This window comes from Moschus berezovskii, chromosome 16 (assembly GCF_049115385.1).
Source record: "Moschus berezovskii isolate FMDL1 chromosome 16, NW_MosBer_1.0, whole genome shotgun sequence".
NCBI lineage: Eukaryota > Metazoa > Chordata > Mammalia > Artiodactyla > Moschidae > Moschus > Moschus berezovskii.
In genome coordinates this window covers 80103519-80116975 of record NC_142475.1, presented here as the reverse complement: position 1 = coordinate 80116975, position 13457 = coordinate 80103519, and the positions used below count along the sequence as shown (strand labels likewise).

General features: G+C 40.4%; 1 protein-coding gene and 1 long non-coding RNA gene across 3 annotated transcripts; one reads left to right on the top strand and one right to left on the bottom strand.

Annotated features, from left to right (window-relative positions):
* Positions 1–1730: 1730 nt before the first annotated feature.
* Positions 1731–8344, bottom strand: LOC129560331 (uncharacterized). The gene is made up of 3 exons (XR_008686745.2): positions 8093–8344; positions 6574–6673; positions 1731–3719 (listed from the first exon to the last, which is right to left on the bottom strand). It is a non-coding gene; the product is annotated as an uncharacterized LOC129560331 (long non-coding RNA).
* A 173-nt stretch (positions 8345–8517) lies between these two features.
* Positions 8518–13071, top strand: PPDPFL (pancreatic progenitor cell differentiation and proliferation factor like). 2 transcript variants are annotated; one of them, XM_088844473.1, is made up of 5 exons: positions 8518–8687; positions 8957–9051; positions 10395–10472; positions 10759–10858; positions 11108–13071. In XM_088844473.1, exons 2-5 carry the CDS (start codon positions 8997–8999, stop codon positions 11172–11174), a joined length of 300 nt encoding a protein of 99 aa, XP_088700599.1. In that variant the 5' UTR covers positions 8518–8687; positions 8957–8996; the 3' UTR covers positions 11175–13071. The 2 variants fall into 2 exon arrangements, with proteins under 2 accessions (XP_088700599.1, XP_088700598.1); XM_088844472.1 differs by having other exon boundaries at positions 8528–8687; positions 11512–13071.
* The last annotated feature ends 386 nt before the right edge of the window (positions 13072–13457 follow it).

The following is a 13457-nucleotide window of genomic DNA, read 5'->3' as shown; positions in this document are numbered from 1 at the left end:
GCAAACCTGAGTTTCAATGGGTGCTGAGGATTCAGAATATTGAGTTTCACCTCCTTGTAGAACTATATCCATGAAAGACTAGTGTCCCTGAGTGATAAACACCAGACGTTTGTTGAAAATGCCATGCCAATGTAGGATGTCAACTCCTACTTTCCATTCTGTTGTAGACAGAGATGTGACACTCTGTTAATCCTCAGGAGTCTTCACTGAGTCCACAGGATTCTCAAAAGTAAAAATAGTAGCCTGGTGCCTGACACATAGCAACCACTCTGTAAATAGCTGTGACATGGATCTACTTGCTGGAAAATTCATTCTCATCTTAGTCTGTCATTTGATGATGACGTTTGACTTCTAACTTCTAGATTGTAAAATTAATTCATCAGTGTTTCAGGATTTGGTAATTGTTATCTGTAAACTCAGTGTTAGAACTTCGTCTTCCTTGCCCCTCAACTTTTTGAGAGTTATTGAGCACCTCTTGCTAACATGACAGATGGGGTCTGAAACACTGTTGATCCCAAATAAAGAGGTGCAACATATGTTCCAGAGGAAGAAATACTGATGCTCCCCAACATATGCATAGTTTAAGTTCATGGATGTTCTTTATGTGGCCCTTGAAAGGATGACAAAGTGCTTCAGTTTATGATCTCTGTTTTGGGTGAAATATTCATGCATGTTTTTAATGAGTCTGAATGAATGCTTGTGAATTTTGGACAATGAGCTTTCATAAATATTCATTGAAAAATCATAAACACTTTATCCCTTGTGTGGAAATCTTAATTAATTAAAAGTTAAAACAAACTCAGAGTATTCCCACTAGCCATGAAACAGTGGCTTCTGTTTTGTTTACTCTAAACTCGTTTCTGATTATATTTAATAAAATGAAATCAGTGAAATTGCAGTCATTGGGTGTATTGATAGCATAAGCCCTGCAGAAAACATGTCCTAATTCTGTTCAATTCTCAGTGAAATATCAAATCAAAGATATTTCAGTGGAGATGCTTCATAAAAGGGCTACATTCACTAAGGATGTAAAATTGCTACAAAGGAGGACTGTTTTTAATGATCAAGGGAAGTTAGTTCTACAGAGTTCACTGAAGGGAGCCCTTGGCCTCTAATATGATTATTTACTCTGTAGCCCAACCTCAGTAGACATATTCCCCCAGAGATTTGCTGAAAGAGGCTATACTAGTTCATGATTTTTCACAGATATCTAATGTACAATTGGAGATTAATTTTAAAGTAAAAGGAGAACACTAATTGGATTGAATTGCTAATAAGGGGCATCTGTGTGATGTTTTTCAGAGCATACACCAACTTAAAGATCCTTAGGTGCAATACTTTGAAGTATATTTAAACTTTAATAGTCCTGTTCTCACAAAAAGAAATAAAGATATAGGGAGATGCATGCCATCTTGCTTACCCAGCACTTTTAGGCAAAATCCAGACCTAAATGGACTGGGTTCTGAATTTCATTGACTTTCTTTCCCAGTAGGTACAAGTGGAAACTTTCCATCATGGGAAGTCAATACAAGGAAATTTGCCTTGGCTTACATGGGTTTGATCCCTGGGTTGGCAAGATCCCCTGGAGGAGGGCATGGCAACCCACTCCAATATTCTTGCCTGGGGAATTCCATGGATAGAGGACCCTGGAGGCTACAGTTCATCGGGTCACAACCGAAGAGTTGGACACAACTAAAGCGACTAAACATTAGGAAGGTAGGGTGGTTCTAAGGGATGATTTGGGGAAGGTGATGCAGCCTTGGTGAAGAATTACGAAACATCAGAACACCTGTAAAAGTCCACCCTAATCTGAAATGAGCCTGGATTCATGAAAGGGTCCTAGATTTTGGCTTTGGGATAAATCTTTATTTTATCTTTATATATAGATACATCTATCTTTGCATTATCAATATATACACAGAAGGTTGTGCCACTGATTGAAGCAAGTAAATTTTCAGCAAATATTTCACCAGTATTTTCTCTGGATTTCAGGTAAAACTAGTTTTATAAACACTTACTACACAAGCAGCTAAAATTCCACATCTAGGCATGTTTTTGTGATTGAGGGCCTGCATTTATACACATGTAGATCTGACACCACTAGAATCTAACACTTAAGAAAAACACCCTGTGACTCAGTAACCTTAACTGCTTCTGCCTTTCCATAGTTAACCATTCATAAATTACCTTGAATACGTAAAACTATTTTATCAGGTTATAATGGGTTTGCAATACAAGTGAGCTTTCTATGGCTCCTGGCAACAGCTTGGGAAAGTTCTGCCAGAAGTCCTTTTTTCCTCCCCTTCCTCTCTGGTGATGAAATTCATAGTTTTCCTTCCCTGGGCTGAAGTTCAAAATCTGCTTGTGTTTTGGGTCATCCGATAAAAGTTGATACTTCATCTGAAAGTTGGGCAGAGTTATTTTTTCATAGGAGAAAAAAAAAGCAGATAGGAAGTGAAAAATGCCACATTTAAAAACTCTCAATCAGGCACAAGGAGTGAAAAGTACAGTAAAATAAGTATCACTGTGAAAACTATTCTTTCATTTTATGTGTAAATCTCAGACTTAAAATATTTATTTCAAGGGAAGAATGCACAATCTAATGTTTTCAACATGTTGGGTTGATTTGTGCTCTTTGATAATTACTATGAGTCGATTGAAAATGAATCTCACGTTTCTGCCTCTAAAGTTCATGGCTTCTCTGGTTTTAATTCTAAATAAGAAACAATTTCTTGTAAGCTTAGTCAAAGGATCAGTGAAAACATGACCATAGCATATGAAATTTTTTGTCAGAAACTATGTATATTATGTTCCAGAGATAGCAGTGCCCAGATTTATGGATAAAGATACATCAAAATGGATATAATTCAGGACATTCAATCAATTCATGTCTGAAATGAAAGCTTTTGTGCTTAGCATACACTTTGTGTTTGAAATCTTGCTTTACCTGGCAAGCTGTCTGAGTGATCTCGTGATGTGTTGATGAGATTGAGGGATTGAACAGGTAATGCCCAAGGCTTCTTTCTGCCCCACAGCTGTCGCCATATGCGTCTCAGTTTCTGCTCTCCAGGGAACCTGGCCAAGGACAGGGTGCCCTGGGGCTGGGGTTTCAGAGTTAGAGCACCTTTCACCTGGTTGGCAGCTGTGTAGCCCCCGTGGCTGGTGATGGGTTAAGTGCCACAGCCTGTGGGAAACTCCAGCAGGCCGTTCCAAGCTGAGGCACATGTTGAAGTCCTAGCCCCCAGGACCTCAGGATGTGACTATATTTGGAGATAAGGTCTTTAAAGAGGTGACTAAGTTCAAATGTCATTGTTAGGATGGGACATTGGTCCAATATGACTGATGCCCATTAAGAGGGGAGACTAGGACACAGACACACAGAAGACAAGCCTGTGAAGACACAGAACAGTCTACAAACCAAAGAGAGGGGCCTTAGAAGAACCCAACGCTGCACCCAGAACCGGGAGAAAAGAAAACATAAATTTCTATGGTTTAAGCCACCTCATCTCTGGTGCTTTGTTACAGAAGCCCCAGCAGACCAGGGTGGCTATTACAGCCTCTACCAGTGATGATTTGGGTGTGGAGGGGTGGGGGGCACTGTGGCAGGGGCTGGTCCAGCATCCGTGGCTGTTCAGGGTGTGATGGTCAGAGAAACAGCTATCACTGGATATCGGGATGAGCTGGATGTAGAGGGATGGCATCCACACATTGGAAAAAATCTGTGAAAGGAGAGAGACTATTAACCAGTGTAGGTGGATGGTAAGAGTCTGCGGGTGAAGGATTTATCACCTCTAGCAGCTACAAGTCAGGGGGACCAACAGTCAGCCTCAGGGACAGAATCCTGAGCTGTGTGAGCAAGGTGGGACCCTTCCTGTCCGAGGTCCACAGCTGTCCCCTGGCACCACTTGAATCTGACACTGAGAACTGTAAGTTCACCCTTGGTGACTCAGGCAGGTTTCTTTTCCTAGGAAAGCTCACAGGAGGAAGGTGAGGGGTGATTTGGCTATAAAGCACCTGCCACAGATGGTTGGATGGCATCACGGACTCAATGGGCATGAGTTTGGGTAAACTCTGGGATTTGGTGATGGACAGGGAGGCCTGGCGTGCTGCAGTCCATGGGGTCGCAAGGAGTCAGACACGACTGAGTGACTGAACTGAACTGAACAGTGTTCATTTGAAGCTTTTATTATTCTAGAGGCCTTGTGTATGTTTTGGGGCTTCCCTGGTGGCTCAGTGGTAAAGAATCCTCCTGCCAATACAGGAGATGCAGGTTCGATCCCTGGGTTGGGAAGATCCCCTGGAGGAAGAAATGGCAACCCACTCCAGTATTCTTGCCTGGGAAATCCTGTGGAGAGGGGAGCCTGGCGGGCTACAGTCCACGAGGTCTCAGAAAGTCGGACAAGACTGAGTGGACAACAGCAGCGTGTTTCTGTTTAATGGGGTATCTTCATTGATTCCAATGTCACTGCATGTTTAAGACCCCCAAGGTGCTGTGTGCACGCATAGGCACGTCAGACTGGAGCTGGAATGAGGCAGAGGCAGTGAAGTCACCCACACTCTGATCTCACCTGGTCAGTGGTCTAACAGCACAGGGTGGTAATGAATTATCTATAAACACAACCATCTTTCTGCCATGAATTCCCATGCTCTACAAAACAATGATCGGATATCTGTCTCCTACTTCATCCATCATCAATAAACCCAGAAAGAGTAATAGTGTCTCACATGTAATAACTGGTCACCCCTCAGAGAGACTATGGTGGACTGTGACTAGTACTTAGTCTTTCTTAAATATGCCTTTCTCGTCCTTTAATGAGATGTCCATTAAGTCTGAAGTGTGTGTTATAATCAAAGAGAAATGTTTGTATAACTTAATTTTAGGACAAAAGACTCAGTGAAATGTGGATGGATCTAATTTTAATAGTGAGATAGTGGAAAATGACATGGGTCAGAGAACAATCGGGGAGAAATTAGCCTGCCTCATGTCATGGTTACGGTGTGGAAATCTGAGCCCTATTATAACATTTTAATCATTAGCCGAGGATATAACCCTTATTACCACACACAGGAGGAAGACTACATTGGTTTTGTCAGATTTTCAGACAGGAACTATGGGATGTGTTGGGTTTTGTACTGGGTGTTGCTAAAGCAAAAATATATGTTACCCATCTCACATGCTAGCAAAGTAATGCCCAAAATTCTCCAAGCAAGACTTCAACAGTATGTGAACCAAGAACTTCTAGATGTTGAAGCTGGATTTAGAAAAGGCAGAGGAACCAGAGATCAAAATGCCAACTTCCGTTGGATCATAGTAAAAGCAAGAGAATTCCAGAAAAACATCTACTTCTGCTTCATTGACTATGCTAAAGCCTTTGACTGTGTGGATCACAACAAGCTGTGGAAAATTCTTCAAGAGATGGGAATACCAGACTACCTTACCTGCCTCCTGAGAAATCTGTATGTAGGTCAGAAAGCAATAGTTAGAACTGGACATGAAACAGCAGGCTGGTTCCAAATTGGGAAAGGAGTATGTCGAGGCTGTATATTGTCATCCTGTTTATTTAGCTTATATGCAGAGTACACCATGCAAAATGCTGGGCTGGATGAAGCACAAGCTGGAATCAAGATTACCAGGAGAAATATCAATAACCTCAGATATGCAGATGATACCAGACTTATGGCAGAAAGTGAAGAGGAACTGAAGAGCCTTTTAATGAAAGTGAAAGAGGAGAGTGAAAAAGCTGGCTTAAAACTCAAACTTCAAAAATTAAGATCATGGCATTCAGTCCCATCACTTCATGGCAAATAGATGGGGGAACAATGGAAACAGTGAAAGACTTTATTTCTTGGGCTCCAAAATCACAGCAGATGGTGACTATAGCCATGAGATTAAAAGATGTTTGCTCCTTGGAAGAAAAACTATGACCAACCTAGACAGCATATTAAAAATCAGAGACATTACTTTTCCAACAAAGGTCTGTCTAGTCAAAACTATGGTTTTTCCAGTAGTCATGTATGGATGTGAGAATTGGACTATGAAGAAAACTTAGCACTGAAGAACTGATGCTTTTGAACTGTGGTGCTGGAGAAGACTCTTGAGAATTCCTTGGACTGCAAGGAGAAACCAAACCATCCTAAAGGAAATCAGTTCTGAATATTTATTGAAAGGACTGATGTCAAAGCTGAAACTCCAATACTTTGGCTACCTGATGCGAAGAACTCACTCATTGGAAAAGACCCTGATGCTAGGAAATATTGAAGGCAGGAGAAGGGGACGACAGAGGATGAGATGGTTGGATGGCATCACGAACTCAATGGACATGAGTTTGAACAAGCTCCGGGAATTGGTGATAGACAGGGAAGCCTTGCGTGCTGCAGTCCATGGGGTTGCAAAGAGTCAGACACGACTGAGTGGCTGAACAGAACTGAACCCCCTGTCTTTGAGAGACTCACTTTTGAATCTTTGAAAAACTAAAACCATGGGTCAAACCTTGATCCCACCAGACAGGAGAGAGGTGTGGTGTAGTGGCCAGGGGTGGTGCACAGCTAGACAGAGCAATGAAAGTTACCTACCACTCAGAAGGAACCTGCAAATCCACATCCCAAAATTTGTGAAGAAATCTGGTGCTAAGCAACTCAGCCAACAGTTCAACAACTGGGACAGAAAGTGCATCTGTAAAACGAGGAAAATATAATGTAGCTAAAGGGAGCTGATAAGTTATTTTTAAGAGGAAACAGAACAGATAGCAGAAAAGAGATGAAAGGAGTTAATTTCTGATTGCATATAAAAAAGCAGGTGCCACAAAATTAGCATTGGTCCAGTGAGAATCTAGGGCAGAAGTTAAACCCTTAGTGCTGATAAAGGAAAATAAAATCCAAGATCCACCAAAAAGCTATGACATCAGGATTCTGTACACACTTGCCCACATGGCTGCAAAACACGTGAGGCCAAGATGGACAGACTCAACTGATGTGATCGCACTACAAACTGGGAAAGCAGATGGTAAGACATCAGTAAGTACATAAATCATTTGTTTAACCTAATTAAGTAACACAATGAAATAGATACAAAATCATGACTGTGCAATTGAAGAATATTTCTATTATTAATACAAAGAAAGCCACTTACAAAATTATTTGAAAGAATGAATAAAAAGGAAAAGACTCTCTTGACAACATAGGGTATTTAGGAATCATCAATTAAAAGATAATTGAGAAAATATATATGTCTAGAAAGTGAAAGTGAAGTCACTCAGTCGTGTCTGATTCTGTGATACCATGGACTGTAACCTACAAGCCTTCTACGTCCATGGGATTTTATAGGCAAGAGTACGGAGTGGGTTGCCATTTCCTTCTCCAGGGAATCTTCCCGACCCAGGGTCTGAACCAGGGTTTCCTGCATTGCAGGCAGACGCTTTACCCTCTAAGCTACTAGAGAAAGTATATGTCTCGAAAAGCATCACTAAATAATTCAAATATTCAAGAAATGTCATAATGGCAGTGAAAAATATTTTGAAATAGATAGCAAGAATAACCTTAAAGGAAATAAAAGGAAGAAGAATAAAAGAAGACAGGAAATAAAATATAAAACCTAAAAAAAGAGAGGTAGTTCTTTGGAAGAACTGATTTAATAGAGAAACCACTAGAAAATGAATCAAGACAAAAGGAGAAAAGGCAGAAATGAATAATACTGGCAACAGAAAGGAATCATAACCAGGTAGAGTGGGTTTTTAAAAAGAGCCACGATGGCAAACTAAGACAACTATTTTGAGTAAATTTGAACATAGCTGATGAGCAATTCTGTATACGTTGCCAAAATTGCTTTAAGCCAGTGAAACCAACAGCCACCAAATGAACTGAATCATCAATTGACAGCATATTCCTCCCAGTATCCAGGGATCCATGGCTGGACCTCTTGGCAAACTGAGTCTAGGAAATGGCAAAACAGTTCAAGTAAGGACCATTGCTAAAAGCAGAACAAAATGCAGCTTTTGTTTCAACCAACAGTGTTGCTAGAAGGCTATCAAGTTCCTGATTCCTCAGTACCCATGATTTCCATGTGTCTTGGATTGTTCTTGCTGGCATCTCTAACCTGCTGTCCAGTGAACGGCCCTCCTCGGGAAGGCTCCCACGCTCCCCCGACCTCTTTCCTGTCCTCCAAGACTCTGTGACTCTGCGCTGCATCCCAGTGGCTGTGATGACATCCAGTCCCCCTGCTGGCCTGCAGCCTGTCCATGGTGTCCCCCTCAGAGCCCAGCATGCTGCTGTCCCCAAGTGTGTGACTGACCCCAAGTTTGTGTCTCTGTCCCCAGAGTGGCTATTACCTCTCTCCCTGTCAAGCCAGCAGTCCTGAACCAGGACTGTCCAGAGGGCCAGGACAACACCACGTCCGGGACAAGACCTGCCTGGCCCACAGCCCCCCCCAGCCGACTGACCCAGTCAAGGGCACACAGGCAGGCAGGGTGCCTCTGGCTCCGCCTGTGCTGGCCCAGTGCCCACCTGCGTCCGCTCCCAGCTCAGGTTTCTGCCTTCCAGACCGAGGGGTGCTGTGCTCCCAGACAGCTCAAACCCCTGCTCCATGGCAGGTCTGTCCTGATCACCATCAATCAGCCCTTCCCAAGTCTGCCTTTTCTGAAGAAGCTGTAGACCCACATTCATTAGAAGAGCAGGCTGAAGAAAGCAGGCAGGTGAGTGATGGTCAGGGCTGTGTTTACACTTCTGGAGCCAGCTGTGGGCATGTTTATACCTGCATATATATTTTTTCTTGTGTTTTCACCTAATGAATTGCATTTTTTGTTTATGGCAATGAATTTGATTACAATTTCGTGTGAACTCTTTAATTCTTTATGGGATATTTATTACATGGTAAGTTATGTTGCTTTACAAAATATACTCATGGGAAAAGGAACAGGAACCCAATATGATTAACTTTAGCCTCTCATCACCCGTTTTGCAGCCTGCCGGTCACCAACTCACTGGCTCCTGCTCAGGGGACAATGGCATCCGTGCCTTCCGCTGGTTGTCTTCTGGCCAGAAATCAGTATTATCGAAGTGAGTCGTAACAACTCTAGAGGGTGGCCCTAGAGAATATGATCTCAGGTGATGTTTGTGTGGGGTATAATTAACCTACGTATCATGTCCTGTCAGAACTAAAGGGAGAATAGTGACAATTCTTTGTGACAGTGAAGAAAATAGGAATAGACCTTATCAGAGACTCCCCGAATCAGTAAAAACTGTCAAACCTCATCACTTTGCTTTAACTATGTTTTGTTATAGCCATGAAACCATTAACACATAAATAAGTAAAGATAAGATTATATTTCACAATTTTGGCGGGGTTTGGGGGAGGGTGGGCGCTTCCCTAGTGGTGCTAAAGGCAAAGAATACTCTTGTCAATGCAGGATTCGAGGGTTTCATCCCTGGGTTAGGAAGATCCCCTGGAGGAGGAAATGGTAACTCATTCCCGTGGGTTTTACTTTCATGTGCCTTGCCTTTAATAGAATACACTAAAGGATACACTATGCAATAAAATCTGATAATTTTACATAAATAAAATATTCATTTCTGAGAAAAGAAAAGTAGCACAAGTGTGTTTCAGAGATTCTCTCATTTCCATTTTCTCCTGTGGTTAATAGGTCAGCTTCTACCTGGCCAGTTTTATTTTTATTTATCTCTCCATCTGTGAAAATTTATAGCTAAATGGAAAAGTGTAGCTTCTCAAAGAAAATTCAGAAATTTCATAAAATGAAACAAGCAAAGAACCAAGCTATCATTTCTTGAAGTCATACCAGCCAGTAGAAAAGTCTTATTTCACGGGTTATTTGTAGACGAGAGATGGAAACATCTAATTTGTTCTCCCCGACCCAAAGTTAAACTATGCCCATGTTCTTAGAGTTATTACATTCTTAAAAGTTATTTTTCTATTCTTATCTTTTAGAACACTTAGGTTTAAAATACAAGTATGATGTGACAATTTAGATAGTTTTCTTTTAAAATGATTCTTTTATTTCTAAATTTGATAACTTCTATAGGATAACTAAATATAATACATTATATATGACTTGTATACAAGTAATATATTTAATATAGTACATAATATTCATTCTTGATTTTGTACTTTTTAAGGTTTTGAATTTGATAACATTTATTATATATTTTAAATTCTACTTAATATCTGTGTGAGAGTTGTTCACCATGGAAAGGAACACACTTTATTAATAAAAATGTAATATGCATTATTCTGGGAGACTTCTAATCGGCTGGTAATATAACCAACTTTTCAGTTCAAAATCCAGGATTAAATGATTTCAGACCATGCTACTTGAGAGTTCATATGTAAGAATCTGTGTTGGCTTATTATTTATTTGTTGTTTATTATTGTTTCTTTCCTACAGAGGCCAGTGTTTCTTCAGGCACCTCTTTAACTGGCCCTGATTCTGTCAGCTTCATAGGTGATGACAAAGCCCAGCTAGGTATGTAGTTTATTTCTTATCAGCATCACCCTCTCTATTTCCCTTTGTTTTCGTCTCTCAATTGTGTTTGATAAGACCCTGATGCTGGAAAAGATTGACGGCAGGAAGAGAAGGGGGTGACAGAGGATGAGGTGATCGGATGGCATCACCCACGTGGACTGGAGTTAGAGTGAACTCTGGGAGAAGGGTGAAGGACAGGGAAGCCTGGCGTGCTGCAGTCCATGGGGTCACAAAGAGTCTGACACCACTGAGGGACTGAACAACAAATGTGAATTTTATCTGATAGGGTTACCCAAAGTGGCAGAATCCACCTGGTGGTTTAAATCCTTTTTTCAACCTGTACCTGTGCTTTCAAATGTAAAAAGAGAAGACCAGTCTGCTTGTGGGTAAGTTTTAGTTTTTTCCGATAAGAATATTTCCTTTTCAGATGAAAAGAGTGCATGTCGTAATTATCACATCAACCAACAGGGATAAAACATGGTCCTCTCAGGAAGGACCTTGTAACCTTTGATGTAACCTGTACTTGAGGGCAGAGGTGGGGACACAGTTTCTTCTAGTTAATCATTAGTCAGATCTGAGCATTCTGTCTCCAAAGAGAAATTGAAAACTCATATGCCGTTATTATTATGGTTTAGGGAGAATAGACCAGGAAGCAGAAGCAAGGTACATTTAGGAACAAATAACCACTCTCTACTCCAATAAGAAGAATCACAGCTCCTTGGAGAAATGGCTGATTCTGGATCAGTAAACAGATTCTGGAACAGTAAAACAGTAAAAGACAAGCCTGGACCATTTCATATGCCCCCAAACATACAAATGCCCCCCAGTGATGGGGATATATCAAAATGACACGGGAATGAATTGGGCATGTCTGGGACTATTTCAGCAATATTTTTCCAGTTTATCTTGTGGAGACAACCTAGCTTACAAACGAGCGTTTCTCAGCTGATCATCTTTGCTTTGCGGTTTGGAGGGTAGTGTTGTAACAGTTAACTACACTATGCAAAGTATTACAGTTGTTCGCAACTCTATGTAACAGCCACCCGCCGAGGCCCTGCAGGTGTGACCCGGACCCTTTAACACCTGAGCTACTCCTGGGGATCTTCTCCTTTATAAGAAGATGAAAACCTTCTGGATCTCTCACTTCCAAGACAAGACCACTGCAGCCACACAGACGGCAAAAGTTTAGGCATTTTCTTCAATGTTGAGAGTATTCCTGCCACCTGTGTCAGCTACACGGAGACACTGGAAAAGCCTATGAAAACACATGACCTTCAAATATAGAGACTCATGTGAAATAGCCTTTTCATTACCCTTATAATTTTTCAAATTTTTTAAAAATCGAAAATTGTGTGTTAATTTTCAAAAAATTTGTTAAACTCTCATTACATCTGTTAATTCTTTTATTATGCCTGAAAACTGAAGCATTCATGCCTAACATAATTGTTTTAAGAGCCCTGGATTCAGAAGTGTAAAGAAAAGAGTTGCAGAAATTATATTTTTAATCATGAACTTTGGAAATACATTATCTGTTAAATATATTATTGTACATAATTGGTTGTGTAGACTTTAAAATTCATGATTGTAAATTATTTTCAACAACATGGAAAAGCATGATGATACCAAGTTGGATGAAAAAAAGCAGGATAATCTGTATATGGTGTGAACTTTGTTGTATTTAAAAGGTATATATGCTTAAGAGTAGATTGGAAGGAAATATATCAAAATGGTAACAATGGTTATTTTTAGAGATGGGAGTTTCGGTGGTTTTCATTTTCTTCTTTGTATTTTTCTGTACCTTTTCAAATTGACTAATATGAGCATGTTTTTGTGTATAATTTGGAATACGTAGAGGAGGGCTGGAATATACTTTTTGAATGTGAATATTCCTGATATCGGATAGAATATTTCCTGCTTTCCTTCATGTTTGGTAGATAATGCTGAAGGAGTTTCAGCTGAAGATTTTCTGATACTGCTTGCAAATATCTTTCAGCGTAAGATGCCAGTCTTAGCAGTTAGGGATGCTAGGTTCACTCAGAGGTAGACATCAGTATACGCTGGTGTGGCTGATGATGCACTAAACACCTGAAGGGAGGACTGTCTTTCTGCCCAGCCACAGGACCACGCAGCCATGGTAGGATGGCTTCCTCAGTGATGGACACCTCACCAGCCTTCACTGGTCCCCCCAGATGGGATGTGTCCTCCTTCTAAGTCACATTCCTTCATCACTTCGCTGTCAGTGAAGGGATTCAAACATCCCTGTGGCCCAATAGTAATTCATTGCTGACACGTTACTGCTCTTCTAATGGTTACTTGCCTTTACACTTTTTATGCATTTGTGGAGGCTCATTAAACCTTTGAGCTCTACGCTTCATTTGCCTTTACTCTAAAATCAAATTAGCATGATTGAAGACTGAATTTTTCCAAAGTGAGAGAAAAATATAGTGAAACAAAATGGTAAATTGTGGGGGGGGGTTGTTTTTAATTTGAGATTATTAACAAATTCCTTTTTTTGTAATCACTTGGGATATGTGTGAACAGATGGCTTGTTTAGTTTATTGGATGAATTTCCCCAAATAAACTATCGAGTCGGTATTTACTTTGTCTGCTTAGAAAGATGCTGTTTGTTAAGTTACACTTTTGCCTTTGTGTTTGTAGTATTTTTAGTGTTTAGTGCTGTTACTGAAAGTTATTACTGTTTAAGATAGTTAAATTTTACATAAGGTTTTAAATCCAACATATTATCATGAACATATATAGTTTTTAAGCGCTTTAGAGTACATATATATACATGTGTGTATATACATATATACACACACACTGCATCTCTCTGTGCGGATTTGTTGTTGCCAGATAGATAGATGTATAGCTATAGATCCTCTGAAAAATATTAGGAATCTTTCCAAAAAATAATGTTAAAGTGAACTGATATAACGATTGGCTTCCCTGGTGGCTCAGTCAGTAAGGAATCAGCCTTTAGTGCAG

What these genes read in the sequence shown, in the direction of transcription:
- PPDPFL (XM_088844472.1), top strand. Translation starts at nt 8,997, where the DNA reads ATGGCATCCGTGCCTTCCGCTGGTTGTCTTCTGGCCAGAAATCAGTAT. An exon ending in CAGAAATCAGTATTATCGAA is followed by an intron (nt 9,052 to 10,394) that starts GTGAGTCGTAAC and finishes TCTTTCCTACAG; the next exon opens with AGGCCAGTGTTTCTTCAGGC. An exon ending in GAAGACCAGTCTGCTTGTGG is followed by an intron (nt 10,859 to 11,511) that starts GTAAGTTTTAGT and finishes TCTATGTAACAG; the next exon opens with CCACCCGCCGAGGCCCTGCA.